At 48.0% G+C, this 22,569-nt stretch overlaps 2 protein-coding genes across 13 annotated transcripts in view; one reads left to right on the forward strand and one right to left on the reverse strand.

Annotated features, from left to right (window-relative positions):
• PHF20 (PHD finger protein 20) overlaps positions 1 to 10,800 on the forward strand; it is a 73,749-nt gene extending 62,949 nt beyond the window's left edge. For all 12 annotated transcript variants that reach the window (XM_027472713.3, XM_027472712.3, XM_038166451.2 and 9 more), the window contains 4 exons: positions 618 to 813; positions 2,356 to 2,755; positions 4,879 to 5,062; positions 7,976 to 10,800. In XM_027472713.3, the coding sequence (XP_027328514.1) occupies positions 618 to 813; positions 2,356 to 2,755; positions 4,879 to 5,062; positions 7,976 to 8,118 (923 nt within the window). In that variant the 3' untranslated portion in view covers positions 8,119 to 10,800. The remainder of the gene's footprint in view (positions 1 to 617; positions 814 to 2,355; positions 2,756 to 4,878; positions 5,063 to 7,975) is intronic.
• SLA2 (Src like adaptor 2) lies at positions 10,494 to 18,154 on the reverse strand. The gene is made up of 8 exons (XM_027472719.3): positions 17,820 to 18,154; positions 17,083 to 17,231; positions 16,905 to 17,004; positions 16,696 to 16,782; positions 15,962 to 16,065; positions 14,946 to 15,095; positions 14,684 to 14,810; positions 10,494 to 14,604 (listed from the first exon to the last, which is right to left on the reverse strand). Exons 2-8 carry the CDS (start codon positions 17,168 to 17,170, stop codon positions 14,448 to 14,450), a joined length of 813 nt encoding a protein of 270 aa, XP_027328520.2. The 5' UTR covers positions 17,171 to 17,231; positions 17,820 to 18,154; the 3' UTR covers positions 10,494 to 14,447.
• Between the last annotated feature and the right edge of the window lie 4,415 nt (positions 18,155 to 22,569).

The following is a 22,569-nucleotide window of genomic DNA, read 5'->3' on the forward strand; positions in this document are numbered from 1 at the left end:
TTTTTTCTTAAGTTACTTTTACTGATGCATTTATCACATTTAATATAATTTCATTTGTTATTGTTGATATCTCAATGTCTTAAGCTAGAATTAGCATTATTAATAGCTCAATATACACAAGAGCTCCATCAACACAATGATTCCTTGTAAGATTTACATTTGACTGTATTAATACGTGCATTAAACTATTAAAATGAGACCAGTAGAGAAAGGAATTTCACTGTATCTTGCTTCATTTTTCTGTCTGCAGAGTTGTATTCAGACTAGCTTTAATTATAATCGTGGTTACTAAGAAGTGTGATAGCCTGCTAAAAACACTTTGTCTGTCAGTTGCATATTCTGTTGTGGATGTCCTTTAGCATTTGGAGTCTGAACGCTCCAGGCTCTTACACTTAGGCAGAGGTTTTCTTAACTAAGGTTTTCTTAATTAAGGTGTCACTTCCCAGTTACAGGTTCTTCATGGCTTTGGAGTTTTGTCTGCTGTCATGGATCTTTCTTGGTGTTACTCATATGAGCTAATAAGATGTTTCACAACTGTAAAAAATCAGAATTGCTATGTAATGTTAACATGCCATGATTAATGCTTCTTTTTAACATACTTGTTACTGTTGCTTTAGGTCAGAGGTCCAGCTTAAAGTACTGGTATGAGAAGGAGTGGTTAAGTAATGGTCACATGCATGGCTTAGCATTTTTGGAAGAAAATTATTCCCACCAGAATGCCAAGAAGATAGTAGCCACTCACCAGCTTCTCGGTGATGTACAGAGAGTAATAGAAGTACTGCATGGACTGCAGCTGAAGATGAGCATATTAAAGTAAGCAATATCATTCGGCATGTTCTCAACATGAATTTGATGTCAAATGGTAGAAAAATAACCAGAAATTCAGACTTATTTTTGTGCTTCTTTGTGGATATATAACAACATAGTTTGAATTGCCGTTGTTATCTTGGAAAAGGATATCTTGGCTTCTGAGGCTTCTTGGCTTCTAACCTTTAGGTATAGAGTCTCTGTGAAGCTGGAGTAGAAAGCTCTGGTGAGTGAACACTTGGTTTCTGCTCTTCTAGAAGTTCCTTCAAGATTGTTCATCAAGGGCATAACAGACTCTGTCCTAGGTGGAGGCAGAGGAGATGCTGGTATAAAGCAGCTTGGACTAACGTGAGCCCTTGGCAGTTGCACTAATTGTTTCTTTAAGAGAGACAGAAGAAAGCTTAGCTAGCATAGAGCAGATTAGGAAGAGGTTACTGTGTAAGGAAAATTGGCATGTTTTCCTGACTGGTTTAGCTAACAGCTTCAGAAGCCGGATCTGCCTGATGGACTAATTTCATCTGCCTTCATGTGCCAGGAAGCACAGAGTGGGTTTAGGGGGGCAAGGACCCTTCTCCTTTGCATGTAGTTGAGTGCAGGTGCTTTAGCATCAGGATTTGCTTCTGCTGCTTTCTTGCAGCCTGTAGCAGATGAGCTGCCTATCCTTTGAAGATGAGCAGATCGCTTCTGCTTTGCTCTCCTCATTACTGCTGTTTTAATGCCTGACAAATATGAAAAAACAGTATCAGCGTTCATGATAAATTTTAATTTTTGTTACATCCATGTAAGAATCTATCTATAATTGTCCCTGATGCTGGAATAAATAACTTTTGAGAGATACTCTGTGTAATTCAATTTGAAAACAAGAATTTTTTTTAAAGAAGGCAAGTGGTGTACCAGGCAGTAGTTTGCTTAGCATCTTGGAATTTAAAGAAAATAATAAATAAAAAAGTACTAACCCCACCCCACCAAGTCCACAGTTGTTGTTAAGAGGGTTATGCAAGTTCAGTGGATTGAATTTTAAAGCTTCTTTTGGGGAACTGCAGGCAAAAGTCTGATACTGAGTGGTTTGAGGAGTCTCTTTGCTTTACTGGTGTTAGAATTGTTGAAATACACATTGATATCTTAGGTCAGTGTTGGTGCATTTGACTTACTGTTTAATATATAAATATAAATATCCCAATGAAAATGGATAACAAATAGCAAATATTGAAGAAAAATGCTGCTTTCAAGGGCAATGTTGGTGAAAAATTGTATCCATCTATTTGAAACTAATTCTTCAGTTGATTTCTTAATATCATCACTTGGCTTATATACAGTGTTACAGAAATGAAAATCGTGAACATAAGAGCAGTATAGGAAGATACACAGTTGAGATCAATGAAATTATATTATTTCATAATTGTTTTTAACTGATAATGACTAAAGCATGTAGTACTTGAAATGTTATTACTTGATTTCTTTACATGTTTCTTTACATGGTAAGGTAGTGTACTTAGTAATTTTAAAGTTTAAATTTGGTTGGTGTTTCACCTTTTTATGTTTGAACAGAAATAAAGAACATCCTGACCTAAAGCTTTGGTGTCATCCGTGGAAACACATTACGGTGGATGAAAAAATCCATACGAAACACATCATTCACATTGAGGAAAACTGTTACAAAGAGGAGACGGCAAGTTATAGAACTTGGAATGGGACAGTTGAGAAACCCTCAGCCATTCCTTCTGTAGAGGAATCTTATATTACAAGTGAACACTGTTACCAGAAACCTCGGGCCTACTACCCTGCAATAGAGCAGAGGTTGGTTGTAGAAACAAGAGGTTCAGCCATGGATGATGGAGTAAATAGAATAAGAGAAAATGGGGACGATGTCCTGTCAGAGAGATTTGGTTGGAATCTGGACCGAGAAATATGCAGGATGGAAAATGAATCCAAACACAATTATTCCAAGGTATTTATGTTAAAATAACCCTTTCTGCATAGAGAATGTGTTTGCCTGGCGAAGTGCAAAGCTGATTAGTCCTTTTATTAGCATTTAGTTTATTCATTTGTGTTTATTTTTTTCATGTCATACTGTTAAACTTAGGTGGTCGGAGCAAGTTAAAATAATAGCTGTGTTCGTTTCTATCATTTCATTTTTTAAAAAATAAAGCAAATTGAAGATGATTTCTGGGCTCTAAATCGTCTGTACAGTATGTGGAATGTGCATTGTGGTCTTCTAATAATTTGTTGCTCCTTACTTTTCTATGGTTTAGGCACAAAAGATAAACCCTAACAACAGAACAAGGAGAGAACAGGGCAAGCACATAAGATACTCTCAAATACACTGGTATTCCACCTTTTCATAGAATCATAGAATATCCTGAGTTGGAAGGGACCCACAAAGACAGAGTCCAACTCCTGGTTCTATACAGGACCACTCAATAGCCAGACCATGTGTCTTGAGAGTGTAGTTCAAACACTTGAACTCTGGCAGGCTCGGTACCATGACCACTGGCCTGGGAAGCCTGTTCCAGTGCCTGACCACCCTCTCGATGAAGAACCTTTTCATAATCTCCAGCCCAAACCTCCCCTGACACAGCTTTTAGTTATTTCCAACTTGTTCTCACACTTCTTTTAATAGTTGCATTGATTAAATTGTTTCCAGGTTCTTCAGGCAATGTATGTTTGAAAAAAGGAAAAGGAACCTGAACTGATAGTTAAGGACAATAACCATGGAATAGTTCTTTGTTTTATTTTTTCTTATTGGAGCATTCCAATTTTCTCCCTTTAATAATAGGTTCTCATTTTCAGCTCTACCAGATCTAGTAAACTTTTAGGAAGTCCTCTGCTATACCTCAATACAAAAAAAAATGCTTGTTTTGTGGTGTGAAATCATATGAAATACAGTCTGACAGATGTTAGAAAGCTTCAGGGGAATAGTGACTTTTTTAAGAAATCATAGAATCATTAAGGTTGGAAAAGACTTCCAAGATGAACTGGTCCAACCATCACCGTACCATCACTCTCACCCCCTAAACCATGTCCCTAAGCACCAGGTCCAACCTTTCCTTAAACACCCAGGGACAATGACTGCACCACCTCCCTGGGCAACCCGTCCCAGTGCCTGACTGTTTTCTGAGAGTCTCCTAATTTCCAACCTAAACCTTCCCCGGCACAACTTGAGGCCATTCCCTCATCACTAGTCGTCTGTGAGAAGAGGCTGACCTTCAGCTCCCCACACCTTCCTTTCTGGTAGTTGTAGAGAGCAATGAGGTCTGCCCTGAGCCTCCTCCAGACTGAACCCCCCCAGCTTCCTCAGCTGCTCCTCACAGGACTTGTGTCTCAGGCCCCTCACCAGCTTTGTAGCCCTGCTCTGGACAACTTCCAGGGCATCAATGTCCTTCCTGTCCTGAGGGGCCCAAAACTGAACACAGCACTCAAGGTGCAGCCTCTCCAGAGCAGAGTGCAGGGGGGGACCATCACCTCCCTGCTCCTGCTGGCTGCACTGTTCCTGAGACAAGCCAGGATGCTGTTGGCCTTCTTGGCCACCTGGGCACGCTGCCGGCTCAGGTTGAGGCAAGCATCAATCAGCACCCCCAGATCCTTTTCCTTTGCAAATAACTTCTCACTGCGGCACAGTTTGTTCTTTTGTTCATTACTGTCATGTAAGAAAGTTCAGTTTTCCCCTGGATCCACAGACCTAGTGCAATATGTTCCAAATGGAAGTTGTCAGGGAGCTAGCTATAGGTATATACAGGTCAATGTTACATTTCTAAAATGAGGTGCTTGTGAAGTTGCAAACACTAGGTCTTAGCAAAATAACCATGAAAACATGTTGCTTTGGATACTCTTCTTCTCTAATCCTCGTTCTATTAGACTTTTGATGCCTTTTTTTAAGGCATCTGTGTTTCATGTTTATTTAGATGATCTTGCCCAAACTGCCTTAACATTTCTGTATGACCTCTCCTCTCAGTCCTCCATTAACCTAAGATTTGTTGAGCCATTACCTCGGATAACCGTAAGGACCCAGATAGTCCTTCTCACTAATTTCATTTCACTGTAATAAATTACTGATGTATGTATTTCTGCTAGGTAAAAGACTCTGTATCTAAGAAAGTCTCTCCAGAGGAAGCTATTGAAATGAAATTACTGGAAAAGGACAAAGAAGGAGTTGTGAATTCACAGCTGCAGTGGCAGCTTAATCTTTTAGCTCATGTGGAATCTCTGCAAGATGAAGTCATACACAGAATGGATTTCATTGAGAAGGAACTAGATGGTAGGTGGCATTTTTCTGTTTTAAAAGCTAACTGTATTTTTTCCTATTCAAATAATACTGCCAGTTTAAAAACATGCTGGCTGTAATTTTGCTTCTGCAGACCTACAAAGTGATCAGCATTGCATTGTCAGAAGTACTGCATTTAATAGTGGAAAATAGACGTGTTCCTGGTGCTCAAGGATTTTAAAACAAAATTGAAGTTCTAGATAACATTGTGAAGAATTTTAAAAAGAAAAAAAACAGTTCTTGTTAGATCTCTAAATATTGATATCAGATGATGTAGAATACCTTCCGTATCTTCTTGCTTTTGTGTTTTTTTCTTGTTCCCTAGCACTTCTGTGTGTCTGAACTTCACTGCTATTCAGGGGCTTGCTGGCTGTTTTAGCCTATTCCAGGTGACCTCATGAGTACACAGGACTGTTTTATTTTTCTGTATCACTTCAAAATTCTTTACTTAGAATCACAGCATCATAGGATATCTTTGGTTGGAAGGGACCTTAAAGATCATCTAAACCCAACTGCCCTGCCATGGGTAGGGATGCCACCCACTAGACCAGGTTGGCCAAGGCCCCATCCAGCCTGGCCTTGAACACCTCCAGGGATGGGGCATTCACAGCTTCTCTGGGCAACCTCTTACAGTGCATCACCACCCTCTGAGTGTGAAGAATTTCCTCCTAACCGCTAATCTAAATCTTCCCTCTTTTAGTTTAAGATCATTCCCCCTTGTCCTATCATTACCTGCCTGAGCAAAATGTTGCTTTTTTCCTTTTTTTTTTTTTCTTTCTTAATAAGCCCGCTTTAAGTATTTAAAAGCTGCAATGAGGTCTCCCTGGAGCCTTCTCTTCAGGCTGCCCATGCCCAGCTCTCTCAGCCTTTCTGCATAGGAGAGGTGCTGACCAACTCTGCAGCCGTCCTCCGGACCCTCTCTAACAGACTCCTCATCTTTCCTGTGCTGGGGTCTCCAGACCAAGATGCAGGACTCCAAGCGGGGCCTCACAAGGGCAGAGCACAGGGGCACGATCACCTCCCTCCACTGCTGTTCTCTGATGCAGCCCAGGATGCAGCTGCCCTTCTGCTGGCTCATGTCGAGCTTTTTGTCCCCCACAACCCCCAAGTCCCTCCCTGCAGGGCTGCTCTCAGTGAGTTCTTCTCCCAACTGTACTCGTGTCTGGGACTGTCCTGACCCAGGTGCACTTGGCCTTGTAGAACCTCGTGTGGTTCCCGTGGGCCCCCTTCTGCAGCCTGCCCAGGTCCCTCTGGATGCCAGCTCTTCCTCCTTTGGTATCAACCACACCTCTCAGCTTGGCGGCATCTGCAAGCTTGCTGAGCATGCACTCGATCCCCCTGTCTATGTGGTTGATCAAGATATGAAACAGCACCGGTCCTAGGGACAGACCCCTGAGGGACACCGCTCGTCACCAGCCTCCACCTGGGCACGGAGCCGTTGAGCACCACTCTGGGTATGGCCTTCAGGCCCATTCCTTATCCACGGAATGCTCCACGCACCAAATCCACATCACTCCAAGCTGGAGATCAGGATGCCATGTGGGACCGTGCCAAAGGCCTTACACAAGGCCAGGTAGAGGACATCGGTCGGTCTTCCTGTGTCAACTGACTCAGTCACTCCATCTTAGAAGGCCACCAGATTGGTCAGACACGATTTGCCCTTGGTGAAGCTGTTCTGGCTGTCTTGGAATGCCTCCTCGTCCTGTGTGTGCCTTGACATTACTTCCAGGAGGATTTGTTCCATGATCTTCCCAGTCACAGAGATGAGGCTCACCAGTCTGTAGGTCTCTGGGTACCTTAAATGTCACTTGATTTGTTTTCCTAGTTATGGAAAGCTATGCACTTTTTGTATTATCTTAACCAAAAACATTTTAGCTGTTGATTGTGTGGCCAATAAAACAGCAACTTATCTTGCAAAGCTGTTGGGAATCTAACTTTTAACACTATGAGGGTCCTCCTCTTGTAGTTCAGTAAGGTACTGAGAGGTTAAACAACTGAAGAAATCTTTCAGGTAATAAAGATCAGACCTACAGTTACAATGCCTGTTTCATAAATGAAGAAGCTCAAGTTCAGTCAGGCTTTTTGTATCTTCTTCTGGGCTGGAGGGCTGCTCAGAGTGTTACTGCTCTGCTCAGAAATTTTATTACTTAAAGACTCGATGTGTTGATGATTGGCTAATGCCTAGCAGTTCTGCAGGCACCACCCTTGCGTTAAACTAGAGTGTGATCATGTTAGTGGCAACATCCACTACTTGTTCTCTTAAAAGATGACTTCTGTCTTTCACCTGGCCAAGGAAATGAGCAGAGGTTTGTCTCCTGTGCTACTGCCCCATCCTCCTCACGCATCTTAGTTCAATGCGACAGCCCTTTGTCTGTCTGTATTATATCGTTGCCTGAGGTCTCAGTCAGTAGTATGTCTAGTTCACATTTCACACTGAGAAGCTTAGAAGAGGGATTTGTTCTGAGTTTGTTTTCTTTGTGTAGTAGTCTGCTTTTTATGCTTTTAGGTTTCCTCTCCATTTTCTTTTATCTAGTTACTATTGCCTGACCAGTTGTCTGTGTAGATGGCAAACTTCTTACATTACTGTTCTGTTGTTTTAGGATCTGATCTTAAGTTACTCTGATAGTATAATCTTTCTGTACCACAGCGTCCTTGCTCTGGAATTGACAGGTCAGAGGAAAATTAGCACTAGATTTCACAGTGTCTGGTCATGAGTTTTCCCTTACTGCACTGCTTTTTCCTGGGAACATCTGTTTGTTCTTTTTTAACTTCCTTTAAATGTGAATTATTTTTATTACACTGTATCAAAAGCTATTTGTAATGATTGATTATTTAAAGAACTTGTTTTGTGGCTTAAGATCTATTTGCTGAGAACTGAAATGGTGACAGTTCTGTTTCTCTTTGCAGTTTTGGAGAGTTGGCTGGATTATACAGGAGAGCTGGAGCCACCAGAACCACTAGCTCGACTCCCACAACTCAAACATTGTATAAAGCAGCTTATAACGGACCTAGGCAAAGTGCAACAGATTGCACTTTGCTGCTCATCATGAGACTAGAAAGTATTGGAGACTGTTATTGAGTGAAGTTGGAGCATCTGATGTGAACAGCTCTGTGTATTTAAATGAATTAGCATGCTGGTTGCATGTGATGCAGATTGACTTCAGGGATTTGTGAAGAACTGCTGTTCAAAGAACAGCAAAAAAGGTTAATTTTATCTCATAATTTTGGGTTTATTAGGCAATTATAACAATATGGAAGAGGTTAATACTGTTGTCTTCAAAGGTTGTGTGTTTGTTGATAAATTATACTTAAATTTTCACTCCTTACAACTTGTTCATTGAAACGGTAGACTTTTTTCATAATTAAATTGACTAAAATTTGTGCCACTGAAGAACAGAGTTCTAAGAGCCAAAAATGTTTAGTTGACAGAGGTTGTAAATAACTTTGCATAGTTTAAGTGACTTGTGTCATGTTTTATTCCTTCTGGTTTATGCATAATAGCACACAGTATTTAATCATTAGGAAATGTTATAACAGTTTTCAGACGTAGTAAGTATGAATGTCCTGCTCTTAACTATAAATTGTTACGTGGAAGTTTGCAAGTAACAGTGGCCTAACTCTCCCCTTCTATTATGTTAAATAATGTAGCAGAAGGTCACAGGTGGATTGCACTTACTTTCGGAATAAATGATTGTTTTCCATATTTATCCTGTCACTCTCACGTGACTTGGTACTGGGGAAACCCCTTAAGGTTGTGTTTGTGCATTCTTGAACTCTTCACTATGGCCATACCGTGCCTCCTGAGCTAGTGCTAGCAGGACACCCACACCCTTGTGGCAGTATAAGATACTGCCGTGAAAAGACTGGGAGTGCTTGGAGTTCCAGACTTGAGCAAGGTCTGTAATGGACATTATGTAGTTTTCTACCCATTTGTTAATAATTGCCATTCTGGTTATATTTTGAAATGTAGATTTTTTTCAATACTCTGAACGTGTTCATTGTAAAGACTTACTATGAATGTGTGGTTTTGGGAATCAGTTTATTTTATATTTGTGTAAATAAAGCCTCAAGATCTATGCATGAGGTACTGTCCTCACAGACAGTGAGTGGGTTATTATATTAACAGTATGTTCACAAAGTCCCTTTTTCTACCTTATGTTTTAATTTTCTGGTTTGTATTATTTTGTCAGAGCAAGGTGAAAATGCTGCTTAAGTTCAAGTTATATTATACAGTACTTTTTGAAACATTGATGTGTTGTAAGTATTTGAAATGTTAAGAGCCTTTCAACTGCAGATCATAGCTCCATAAATAATGGCTGCGACTTCAGTTTTCCTTCCCTAACGTTGCCGAGTTAAGTTCACTGTTGAAAATGCTAAGCTGTTTTTGCATTGAGAGGGTGTCCTGAAAAATCTGGATGTATCTTGATTTTTGTGTGTGATGGTAACACTGAAGGGTAAAATCAAAGAACAGTTGTCATTGGAAGGCCCGTAACTATACAATTTATTAATCTTGAATATGAGCCTGTAACGTTTGTATACTGCAAAGAATAATGACTTACTATGTAAATTCCTACAATAATATTGGAAATTTTAAGTTAACAGTATCTACACAGTGAATATTTTAATCAGTTACTTCAGACAACAATAATTAGGCTTCTCTAGTAGTAACTAAAGCTTTTGTGCCAGGAGTCATTTCAGGGAATAATTTGTCTCACAGTTTTGTAGTTGGTATATAGTGAATACAACTTATGTACAGCAGAAAAATAAATTTATTTTTCTGTAACACAGTTGGAATAAAGCTTATGTGATATTTAAGTAGCACTTCGATCTCTGAAGATGATACCAATGTTATACTCTCTCTCTCCTGTTAATGACACCTCAATTTATAAATGCTGTGTGTAGCTCTAGACCAGGCAACGTTAACCAACCAACCAGAACAGCATCAGAGGAGGACTACAAACAACTGTGAAGGTTTGTGGTTTTTTCAGGTTAGAATGACCAGAAGGGTGTTCCCTGGTTGAAATTCAAAGCACGTGTTTCCACCAGGAGTCTGAGAAGAATATAGCTGCTACTGAGCCAGCTGTGCTTGCAGTTTGAGGGTGTGAAGACAAGTCAGTTCCTGAGCAGACACTTCTCCAGAGTGGAACTTCTTTCCGAGCAATTGCTTTTTGTGTGCTCATTTTAAGTTTTTACTTCTGCTGTGTTTTTTTTTTTCCTTTTTTTTTTTTTTTTCTCAGGGCAATACTTATGGTTTGGAAGAAAAGACAGTTCTGATGGTTGAGTGAAATGACATACTGGAGACTTGTTTTCCTTAGTAGAGCTAGAGAATAAGTTCTTGCAGGTAAAGACTGAAAATATTTATTTAAAATAGACTAGCATTTTTCATGTTCAGGAAAGTTTCTTTAATGTACTTTTCCTGGGTTCATTTTTGTCCTTTTTTTTTTTTTTTTTTTTGCAAGTTTCCACATTGTTATTTCTTAGTCTGGACCAACTGTTTGGTCTGGCAAGTCACTTTTTTATGTTTCTTTAAATCACTGGTAAGTGAATGCAACGTGGAGCCTTGATGAAATGAGCAAACATTGCACTGTGGATACATAAGTATATTTGTCTTTGTTAATGCACTATTAGAACTGAGGGCGCTGTATATAAAATTTTGCTTTGGAGCAATATTTGCAAAACTTGAAAACTGTACCTTGGTGTTTGGAATAAATAAATAGGTTTTTGTTGGTTAAGTCTTAGTAAAGTCTTTGTTTCAATTAATGATTATTCACTAAAATATTTTTGGACTCTTGTGTACACTTCACATTGAAACATAGGTACAGTAGTTAGAGTAGAATGGAGATCTTAACTGTTCTCAAAGCATCAGTGATTGTTTTCCAGATCTGTCTCATAGATATTCCTATTAGGTAAACTCTGTGTTATACTGTTTCAGAAGGGGAGCTTATATTTTATTTCCAAATCCAAAAAAAATAATAATTATTTGAACACTTAAAATATATATTTCAATGATGGAGCCCACCAGAGATGCTGCAGAGTATTTTGCAGTGTCAGTGAGAGGCACCTGGCTCATCTGTTCAGTGATTTCTTTCACAAAAGGCCCAAGTATAATTTCAGTACTATTTTGAGGTGGAGATGTTGCCCCTTAGGCAGTGGGTTTGCAGGTGTTTCAGGTAGAGTTGGGAGAGTTGAGCTAGAAGGGAGTGGTTATGTAGCACCTGTGACTAATCCTAAAAACTACCAGTCAAACTGAAGGCCAGCAGCAGCAACAAGCTTAATGGAAAAGCTGAGTCTTTGCTATACAAGGGAATGATGATAAAGCATAAACACGAGGAAAGTTTGTTCCTTTGTCCTAACGAGCCGGTCTGCATAACTTCATTCTTGAAACAAGCTTCCAGTAGAGCTCCAAGATTGTAAAGCCAGCAGGTACTGCTCTGCTGGAGCCTAGCTTGTGAAGCCCAGAGAAACAGGCCACTGATGGCAGAGCTAGGCTTGTGTTTCATGGTTGAATGAAATCTGCTCACATTTAGAAAACCTGGCTCTGATGTTTAAGTGATCAGCAGTGTGAAATAATGTGCTGAAATGTGTGCAGTGGCTGGCTGTGTTTGGGAATGTGTGCCCTCTGCTGTGAGCTGCTTTAGATTTTACTTTGGTGTTAGGGTTCTCCTGGGGGTAGACTCTCATATCAGGAGACAGTTGCCAAATCATCAGCAGCCTACACATGGGTAGATTCACCTTGAGGCTTTGTCAGTCTAAGAAATTTTATACACAAACATTTGAATATTCTCACTGTTACTTGTCCACGTTATCAGCTATTGTAATTACAATGATACACCATTGATTGTCATCCAGACCTTGGAATCTCATTCACGCTTGATTTGATGCTGGAGCAGCATTGCTGCTGCAGTGCTGGTGTTTCAACAGCTCCTCACTCTTGTGAAGACAATACATGGAGCTCTGCACTCTTCTCCCCACGATAAAGTACTGTTCAAATAAGTAATCAAAACCTCAGAAAACAATAAATTTTTTCCTCATTAGACCATACTGCAAACCTAAGAGGAACTCTTCCAAATAATGAATGCTTGGGCAATAGTAGCAGAGCTTCTAAAAACTAGATTAAAAATAATAATAATAATAAATAGGGGGGGGGGGGGGTAGAGTTTTTGCGTCGGTAAAGTTGGAAATGAGGAGACATTTCCTCTCAGAAAGAGCAGTCAGGCATTGGGACAGGTTGCCCAGGGAGGTGGTGGAGTCACTGTCCCTGGGGGTGTTTAAGGAAAAGTTGGACGTGGTGTTTAGGGGCATGGTTTTTGGGGTGAGAATGGTGGTAGGGTGGTGGTTGGACCAGCTGATCTTGGCGGTCCTTTCCAACATTAATGATTCTATGAAATTGTTTCATGGAGGAATGGGAGGAGTAGAGCATGGGCTCAGTGAGAGGCTGCATTCTGCATGTCGCTAAGTACTTGTAATTTCAACTTTCAGAAGAGGTCAGTGCTGTCCACCATACGGCTAATCTGGCCAAAATGGCCACATCTCTGCAGGCTCAGCATGCCCCTGATGCAGGGGAGAGCATCGGCTGCCCAGCCACTCCCTGAGCAGTTGGAGCACCTTGGGCACTGAGGACAGGCTGCAGCAGGAGGCCGCTTCCCCCTGGCCTGCCTTGGCAGCCTGAGGCAACTGGCAGGGCTCTGCTGCCCGTGCACCCTTGGGGCTGTCCCTTGCAGTGCTGTGCTGCAGGGAGCGGGGCTGGGATCCCACCGTGAAGCAGAAGCCTTGGCCACAACACTGCTCAGCGCTGGGGTTTGTGCCTATGCTTCCCAGCAGGAGAGAAGTGTTTGCAGAACCAGGAGCTGCTAGGGCTGGGAGCAGAACTGCCATGGGGCTGGAAGGAAGCAAGGCTCTGAGGCAGATGGGCCTGGGAAGGACTTATATTGGCTTTGGTGCCAGGCATTTTTACAAAATCACTAGAATGCAAATAGCAGAGAGGCAGCTGCTTAACTGCAGCTTCCTCCAGTGCCAGCAGCAGCCTTGGCTGCCCGTGGGTCAAACTGGAGGCTGAGGAATAAACCCCACTGGGGGTCAGGAAGAGGGCAGCCCCTGCCCTCAGGTGGCACCTGGGCCCAGGCTGAGCAAGCGTGTAAAGTTACAGGCTGCTTAAGAGAAGGAAAGGTAAAAATTTGCAATGGATGTGCAAGAGCAAATTAGATGTGAAAAATGGAGTGATTATTGAATGTGTAAAAGGTAGAAAACGTGTCAATAGTTGGGGTCTTGCCGCAGCCAACCTCTGAGAGCTCAAAGAAGGAAGGAAAGAAGGTTACTAGGCAGCGAAATTGCTTCTACATAAATTCTCACCACAGAGGAAGCTTCAGGCGCTTTCCCCAAACCTTTCTTTGCTGATAAGGGGCTGCTGAAAATGAGGGCTCAGTTGTCTTTCTGTTTTGATGCATTTATACTGCTTTTAATGAGGTCACAGCCTGCTTCATCTGGCTGAAAGAGTTGTAGCTAAGATCAGCGTTTGACAACAGTGTTTGCATTCTGACTCTTCTCTCACCTAGTCCTTTTGTTGGATCAATTTCTCCCCCTACCCCACCCAGAACATCAATTAAAATAAACATTTTTAAACCTTTAGGCCTGATTAATGTACCCTGAGGAACCATCCGTGCCAGGGGCAACAGCACAGGCAAAGCCCCCACAGATGCAGTGGATGGAAACTGGCACTGCTGCTTCAGCTGTCAGCTCATGATTTAGTCACCACCCCTCACCTGTTAATGAGGTGCTCTTTCATTAAGATATTAGAAAGTTATTGCTGTGTGGCCAGCAGGATCCTGGTTAATGGCCAGTTTAAAGGTTTAAAAAGCAGCTTCTTGTGATGAAAGTGGGGTGGTCTCCTCCTGGCTGCTTCTGCTCTGGGGCAGGGTCTGTTCCTCATCAGGCTGAAGGGAGTGATTAAAAGGGGGGGCTCCCAGGCCCTGTGCTGCACAGACAACACCATCACCCAAAAAACAATAATCTGTATGTGAAGTGAGGGGCCTGGTTGGGTTGGTTTGTGCCTCTGCCTGAGTTGCGTTGCTGTCAGTGAGCACAGCTGCGGCCAGGCCAGACGCAGGCCCTCTCTGTGGAGCAGTCAGGGAAGCGTCCCATGGGAGCAGAAGGCAAAGGCCTGGGGTGATGCCTGAGGGCTCAGCAGATCACAGCGAGGAAACCCAGGGCTGGGATGGAGGTCTTGCCGTGTCCTGAGGTGCCTGGGCATCAGTGCTGGAGGGGCCTCACTCCCCAGGAGCGCTGCGCTCAGCTGTGGTGAATGACAGCAGCTGAGGCAGGTGAAGGCTGCAACCAGGCCTGGGTGCCCATCCTGGGGCTGCAGCTGAGCGGGGTCCTGCCCTCAGCTGTTCTTCACCCCTTTCCCTGCAGAGCCCATCTCTGGTACCTCCCCATCTGTCAGGAGGAGGTAGGAGCTGATAGCTTCCCGAAGGCCCAGGCTGATGGGGGAATCCTCCTCTTCCTCCAGTGGTGGCACAGCCTCCGACAACAGGACAGAACTGCAAGGGGCAGATGGGGCCGTCAGCAGGCAGTGCCAGCCCCACAGGGGGAACCCACAACCTTGGTGGCCAACCCTACCTGTCGATCTTGTCCCAGTTGAGTGATGGCTTCTTCACCACGGTGGGCTGGGCCAGGGCTGGAGCTGCCCTCGCACCCTCTATGGAGCAGGGCTGCCTGAGGGCACAGCACAGCCCCTCCCCACACTCTGGGCAGGGGCCAGGGGCGTCAGTGCAATGCCCCCATTCCTGCACATCAGCCCCACGGGCAGGTGCCACTGCCCACCTGCTTCCCCGCAGGGCCCTGGTAGGTGACACCTGACCCCGGGACTGGCGGCCCTTACCTGTGTAGTGGTCCACGAGATCGTGCAGGTTGGAGAAGGTGAGCCGCGGAGAGATGTAGAGCCAGCCGTTCTCCAGGCGGTGGATGCGGTAGTGTGTGACCGAGTCCCAGGAGGTGAGCTCAGTGCGCCGCACCGACAGGGAGTAGCAGCCTGCAAGGGTGCAGGGCTGGGGTGCCACAGGGCAGGACCCCACTCAGCCCCGGGCTGGAGCAGCCTCAATTTTTGCCACCCAACTGGGGTGGCCGGGAGCTCCTCATGGGCCCATGCAGCTACCGTGGGGTGCCAGCCCCACACCACAAGCACCCTACCCTGGGGACAGGAGAGTTCCAGGGTGTGGCCCAAGCAGTGTCCCCCAAAAGCTGCCATGGCACCAGGATGGGGGTGGTGCTGCAAGGAGGGAGCATAAAGCTGCTGGGAGAAGGGCTGAGCTGAGCGCTGCCCTGAGACTGGGCCCTGTGCCAGGGCTATGCGCTCAGTGGAGTTCCCTCTGGGGGGGGGGGGAAATTGGGCCCCTGTTTCATCTTTGCACATTTTTGCTTAACCAAATGCTGCAGGAAGCCTGTTTGTTGATTTGTAAGGGGCCCTGTGGTGGAGGAAGAGGCTCGGCATGAAGCAGAGAGCAGCAGCACCAGGAAACCACCATGCAAGGCCTGCCACCAGGTGCAATGGAGGAGCAGCCCCAAAGCACAGGGCCCTGCTTGTGCCCTCAGCACCCCAGAGCAGAGAGGCCATGAAATACTTGAAGTGCACCTGGGGAGAGGTGGGGGGAGAGGGGGCTGGGACGGGGCAGGGGAGGCGATATCAGGACTTGACAGCACTGTGCACAGGCTCTGGGGGAGTCTCAAGCGATCGGCTTTGTCCTACATGCAATGGAGCTGTCACCATGGCCACCCTGCCCCAGCCCAGCAGCACTGCCTGTCCCGCCTGTCTGGTCAAAGACCCTCTTTGCCTGGGGCTGTGGGTCCTGAACACCCCTCCCTCCCCCTTCAGCACACGCTGTGGGGCCGTGCACTCACCTTTCCTGGTCTGGCTCTGCCGGATCAGGAAGGACCCGCTGTGGTTGCCAGGTCGGAGCAGCAACTCCTCTGCCTTCTCCCGGCTGATGCCCTCGTACAGCCACCTGGATGGGCAGTGGGTGTTGGCAGAGCTGTGCCGAGGTGGCTGCCTGAGCAGGGTGGCAGCACCTCACGCCCCGGGGATGGGGACAGGTGGGGTGGTCCCACAGCAAAGCCTGTGGGCTGCAGGGCGCAGCATCTGGCCTCAATCTTGTGCAGCGTGAGGCGTGGGGATGCAGGGCCGGGACACCCTGCACGCCTTGCCACATCACCAAGCTCTGCCCCACGGCTGAGTGTCAGCAATGGAACTTCAGGCCCCGGCACAGTGGCTGGGGTTTGGCCTCAGGGACAATCCCTCCTCCTCTGAAGTGGGAAAGCAGCAACAAAGCACCCCTGCTTTGGCCCTGCCCCCCACCCCCACCCCCTAGCACTGGGGTGGAGATGGCAGAGCCATCCCTTGGGTGCCCCAATGCCTATGGGACACTGCAGCCCCCCTTCCGGGGGGGGACACTCCGCTGTACCATGGCAGCACAGGCTGCATGGTGGCTGGCATTTCCCAGCCACGGCTTCAGTGCCAGAAAATGAACCTGGACACCAGCGGGGCTGGGTACTTGAGAGGCCTGGCAGTGCCCCATGTGCCCCCAGCCCTTCCATGGGGCTGTGTCTGCTGGGCGCCAGCCTGGGATAGCACCTACCTGTGCCACACCTTGGCCACGCAGCTGCTGGGGATGAGGCACTCCTTGCCAGACACCTTGGACGCCACCAACCACCACTCCCCGTCCCTGCAGGGAAGGGGACAAGATGTCCTGCGGCTGCTGGGTGCACGAAAGGGGCTCCCCATGGCCACAGGGGATGGGTGCCGGCACTGCTGGCCGGCGGTGCCCTCTCACTGTGGGGAACTTACTCAGAGAGGACGTTGAGCTGCTCTCCCATCCTCAGGACAGTGGGTGCATCTGAGCCAGAGGGGAAGTCGCACAGGGCCAGTGCCAGGAAGCTGTTCGGGGCTGTGGGGAACATCACGGGGCTCAGTGCTCTGGAGGACCGTGCCCACCAGGGTGTGCTGGGGGCTGCTGAGCACTCACCTGCCTGCGTGGGCATCGGGGACGGTGTGGGGACAGCAGCTGCCATTGGGATGCTGAACGGCTTCTCCCGGCTGGGCAGGCTCCCCATCCTTCGCTGCACCTGTGGGGGTCAGCGCCTGCCCCCGGCCACCACCCGCAGCCACGACTGGCTGCAAGGGAAGGAGAGGGTTGGGCTGGCCCTGGCAACACCCGTGGGCAGAGGGACTGGGCCGCCTGCAGCCATGTGCCCCATGGCACAGCCGTGTCGGGATCTGGGCCTCAGGGGTATGGCCACACACCCTGGGGCAGGGCAGCGCCACTGGGTGCATCGGCACCATGGGGCTCTGGGCTGGGGCTGAGCTCCCAGGGGAACCCTTCGAGGAAACCGCCTGCCCACGGGATAGCATCTGGGGACCCGCAGCTGCAGCCAGGTGGGCTGGGGTCCCTCCTGGGGACAAGGCATATATGCTGTGTGGGGACCAGAAAGCCCCCATCCCCAGGCTGCCACAGAACCATGTGGGGCTGTGCTCACCCGCTCAGCACAGCCACCCTTCCCTGCCCCAGATTCCCACGGGATGTGGGGTGCTCATCGCAGAGCCCGAAGGTGCCAGTCCTCATACAGTGCCTGCGGGCTACGAGTGTCCCCTCTATCTGCAGCAGTGCATTTCAGCTCTGTGCCCCAGTGAGGCACAGTCAAAGCTGTGCACGACCCAGATCCATGGACGGAGCCTCCTGGCTCTGCTGCTGCCCTCACCTACCTGCTGCTTGCTGCTGTCACCATCGCACCAGGCTCATCAGGGCTGGGCAGTCATCGGCTGGGCTCTGCTGTGCTGGGTGGTGCCTCCAGCGTGGTCCCCAAGGCACCGAGGCTCCACAGAGGGGATCCTCCTGCAGTGATGGGGCTCCCTCATTCAGGGAAGGTCCTGTTCGCTGCCTCCTTGTCCTTCTGCTCTAGGTTTGGGTATTTTCCTGTGCTGGAGCCAGAGGCTAGGCTGCTCTTGGCTGTGCTGCCTGCTCGGGGTGCGTGGTGATGGGGCTGAGCGCTGCCTGGGCACCAGCAGCTGCTGGTGTTTCCTGTGACGCATGCGCACCACGGCGGGGGGGTTCTGGTTTTCACTCAGCCAGCAGTCTGCTCAGCACTGCCCGCAGGGAGGCCTCGGTACGGGGTGAGAAAAGCCTCAGGTGCAGTTTCGGGCAGCTGCCTGGAGCCACCGTAGCCATTGCCCTGGGTGCCACCAGGCTCTCCTTCACCACCAGGCGTGTGGGGACAGCCACTGGGAGCTGCAGCTCTGGGTGACTCAGCCATCCCCTACCTGGTGGCCAGCCGACATGGCACCAGCTGCACCCCATGAAGCAGCGGAGGTTTGGGGCCAGAGGACCCCAGGGCTGCAGCTTGGCCACATGTGGTGCTCCAGAAGCTGTGGCACCAATGATGTGGTTCTTTGTCTACCCAAATGGCTCTGGCTTTGCTGGGCCAGCTCTTACGTGGCTGGAGCAGAGAGGTCAGCAGCAATTTGCCAAAAAGTAAGTCTGGACCTTGAGACAAGGCACTTGGTGCTGGAGGGTGGTCACAAACTCAGATGCCTGGGGAAGACATGATGAGACCTCATCCAGCTGCAGTCCTGGGTGCAGACATGCAGCACGGACATGGATGGAGCCAAACTCACAGCCTGGCTCCCACACAGTGACCAGGAGATGATCCAGAACTTGCACAGCTGCCCTGAACACAACCACCATCCTTGAAAAGCAACTGGCCTTGAGCGCAAGCACCTGCTTGGGGTCACATCCTGCCAGAGCACCCCGATTGCAACCAACCCCATTGTATGGGGGATTTGGGGCTGAATTTGCATCTCAAATTGCATCTTTTTTGGGTCAAGGAGAGGGCAGGGATATTTGCAATGAAAAGATGGGCTGTTTGATGAACGACAATGTTTGATCCCCAGACTCTGCCACAGGAGTGTGGCTCAGTTTTCTAAGGCCTGCGATTTCACGGGAGGGCGGGACACTGGCGCTAGGCAGCAGGAGCTGCAGTTGCTGGGTGGAGCAGAGGTCTCGTGGCACACTGCTTCCCTGCATGCACACGGATGGGTGGATCATCCCAAGGGACAGTGAGGGCAGCCCAACCCTGTGGTGCCCTTCGCCCTGCCTCGCTTCCCCATGTAGCACCAGCAGGCACCACAAGGCCCGTGAGCACAGCAAGGCTGAGGGACCCCTCATCCAGGTGCTGCGGCCACACTGATGGCCCCCCCACACCTCTACACCTCTTTGGCCAGGTCCAGATGAGGGGAGTAGCCCCATTTCCCCCAAGGAGAGGCTTCAGGGGTTGTTCGTGCAGCTTTGCTGAGCTCACCCTAGGCTGGGAAGCGCCGTGCTGCCACGCACGGCCCCGCTGTGCCTCCCTGGCCCCGTACCCCCCCTCCCCCCCAGCCCCAGTGCCCTGGTTGTGCCGCTGTGGCTGAACATCCTGCTGCTATTTGTGTTTCTGGTCAGTCGTAAACCACCGTGTTGGTGTGAAGTGCACACGGAAAAGAACAGCGTATTACTAAAGCAGACACCCGTAATGGCCTCACACTGCTCTTGCGGTTTGGGACGCCCCTGCTCTGGGTTTGGTCAGTGCTGGCTGCAGCAAACAAACAGCTTGCAGAAATATGTGGGGCTGAGCAAAGGTTCGTCTGCTCCTGGAAAAAGCACCACTGGTGTGCCCACCAACCTGCCCAAATGTGGCTCAGCTCCTCAAGCCCTGCTCTGCACCGCCTGGCATCTTCCTGAATTAGTGGTAGTGAAGAAAATGGGGCCCCCAGACTCAAACAGGGTGGGCAAGGGGCCTTTGTCTTACTGCTGTGGCAGCTTTTGGCCATGCTACCTCCTGTGACCGAGTGGGTGGAAGGAAGCAAGAGGAACCCATGGGTTTGTGCAGACTCATGATGTGCCAGGACCCAGCCCCTCTCCTGCCACGTATCTGCAGGGGCAGCAGCGACGGGATGGCTTCAGTGTCTCGGCTCCAGCAGCAGGGAAAGGGTCAGCAGAAGGCAAGCCACCCCAGCTGCCTCTGCAGGTTAAAATCAAGTAATAAATGTGGTGGTGGGAAGGAGACACTGAGGTCCCCAGTCCGACTTCCTCCTCCACCAGCAGTGACACCACACCGGCTGTGGCTCTGTTTTGAAAGCCTCCAGGCCCAGATGGCCATTCCCAGCTGTGGTCCTGGGGCTGCAGCACCCTCCAGGCGTACAAGCAAGGAAAATTCCTGGTCAGATCTGAGCCCCACCAAACCCCACTTTTTGGCTGCTACTCCCTGCAGCATCACCTGGCCCTGTGGAGGAGGATTCAAGGCCGCTGCCTTTCAGCAGTGAGCATGGCCCAGCTGTGAGCACGGCTGCCCACAGCTCCCGCTGGGGCCACAGGGCTGCGCTTGCAGGAGTGAAGCCGCAAGGACGGTGGTTTTGTGAGTAATGCGCAGCAGCCTCCAGCACAGGGTGTTGCACCCAGCAGCAGCCCCTCAGAAACCTCAGCCCAAGGCAGTAAGAAATATTTCCATTGCCCACCCCTGAGAAACCTGCAGCTGCGCTGAGCTCAGTGAGAATGACCCCGTGCAGCTGAAGAAAACAACGCAAGCTTTTAATACCACAGCTTGGGAGCCTGAGCCATGAGTGCCACGGGGTGTGGAACTGTGCAGATACGTCCCTCCACATGGGCCAAGCACCGGTGTGATTTGGGATCCTGGCCCAAGGGAAGCACGTCCTCAGCTCAAGCTTTGCTCTTGGATTTGGTTGGCCTTGCTTTTGTCACCTGAAGAAACATCCTGTCTTTTGTTTAACTGGGAATAGTTGTTCCCACTTCGTGTTTTGCTTTGATGCTTCTATTTTTATCAAAAAAGCATTTACTTCTGTGAAAATAATTTACTTTCTCCATATGAGAATCCTCACTACAAATCTTAAATCTTGCCTTGCTTATGCCTTTGAACCACTGTCCTGGTTTCAGTTAGGACAGAGTTAATTTTCCTCCTAGTAGCTGGTAGGGTGCTATGTTTGGGATTAGGATGAGAAGAGTGCTGATAACACCCCGATGTTTTAATTGTTGCAGAGCAGTGCTTACACCAAGCCAAGGACGTTTCAGCTTCTCGCTCTGTCCTGCCAGCAGGCAGGCTGGGGGTGCAGCAAGAGCTGGGAGGGGACAGACCCAGGACAGGTGACCCAAAGTGGCCAAAGGGGTATTCCGTACCGTATGGGGTCATGCTGGACAATATATAGGGGTGGCCAGCCGGGGTGGGGGACCGGGCTGCTCGGGGTTAGGCTGGGCATTGGTCAGCAGGTGGTGAGCAATTGCATTGCGCATCACTTGTTTCATACACATTATTAGTAGTACTATTATCATCATTATTGTTGTTATTATTATTATTTTCCTGTCTTAATGAACTGTCTTTATCTCAACCCACGGGCTTCACTTTCCCGTTTCTCTCCCCCATCCCAGAGAGGGAGAGGGGAGGGTGAGCGAATGGCTGTGTGCTGTTTAGCTGCCGGCCGGGTTAAACCACAACAACCACCATGGCAACAAACTTCTTTCTTAATCAGCCCTCTTTCAAATTGATAAAATCTCTTCTGTTTGCCCTCCCTGGTCCTTCCTTGGTCCGCAGGAGCCTGTAGCTGTGGGGGCTCCTGCTGAAATGCACATCATAAACACACTCGGTGAGCACACATCAACCCCTGCTGTGGTGTTATTTCCTCTAAGTCATTTCGTTGTCATTTTAATATTGTGTTTGCCTTTCTTTTGGTCTGTCTCTGTATTTTCATAAGGGAACTTGGGGAAGAATCACTTGTCTGCCCAGCTACTTCTCAGTGTAGTCAGCTGGAATAAAACCCTGCTGCATGCACAACTCTTCTGAACATGTTGCTTTGCATTCAGCACTTGCATTTAGCAGCGAGGAATTTCATGTGGTATCTGAGGGACTGACCTCTTTCATATTCTCCTGTCTTCAGTAGACTTGAACTTATTTTACTGCAGTTGGCCATTTTTTCCTGTTTCAATTGGTTGCAAACCTTTCAATCAGTTTGCAGTTCTGGAAAACACTTTGTCTCACTTCCTGCAGTGCCAGTTCCCCAAAGGCCTGCAGAAAGTCCAAAGCACGAAGCTGCATGAGCCCACCCTGTGGACATGACAGCAGGACCAGGACTAAGCTGTGACCAGCACGTAAGCACTCTTGAAGCCCAGATAGCTTTCTGTGAGTGCGTGATGACAGACTTCTGAGACTTAAGAGCAAAATCTGGATCTGAAAAGCAGAAGATAAACAGTTACGTTGAATGATCAGTTGCTCAGCATTGCTCCATCTGCACCTGGCTGGACATGTGTGCAGGCTGAAGAGTAAACAGATCTTATAGTGCTTACACTTTCCTTCCTTGTCACGGGTATTACAGGTTAACTTTGTGTTATACCAGTAAATCACACAGGTGCATTGTGCTGTTCACCAGGGAAGACAGCTCCTAAGACTTGCTGCCTTTGTTCAGAGGCAATTCT

The sequence above is a fragment of the Anas platyrhynchos genome, chromosome 21, assembly GCF_047663525.1.
Source record: "Anas platyrhynchos isolate ZD024472 breed Pekin duck chromosome 21, IASCAAS_PekinDuck_T2T, whole genome shotgun sequence".
Taxonomy (NCBI): domain Eukaryota; kingdom Metazoa; phylum Chordata; class Aves; order Anseriformes; family Anatidae; genus Anas; species Anas platyrhynchos.

What these genes read in the sequence shown, in the direction of transcription:
- SLA2 (XM_027472719.3), bottom strand. Translation starts at nt 17,170, where the DNA reads ATGGGGAGCCTGCCCAGCCGGGAGAAGCCGTTCAGCATCCCAATGGCA. An exon ending in GCAGAGCCAGACCAGGAAAG is followed by an intron (nt 15,096 to 15,961) that starts GTGAGTGCACGG and finishes GCACCCTTGCAG; the next exon opens with GCTGCTACTCCCTGTCGGTG. An exon ending in TCTCGTGGACCACTACACAG is followed by an intron (nt 14,811 to 14,945) that starts GTAAGGGCCGCC and finishes GCCCCTGCCCAG; the next exon opens with AGTGTGGGGAGGGGCTGTGC.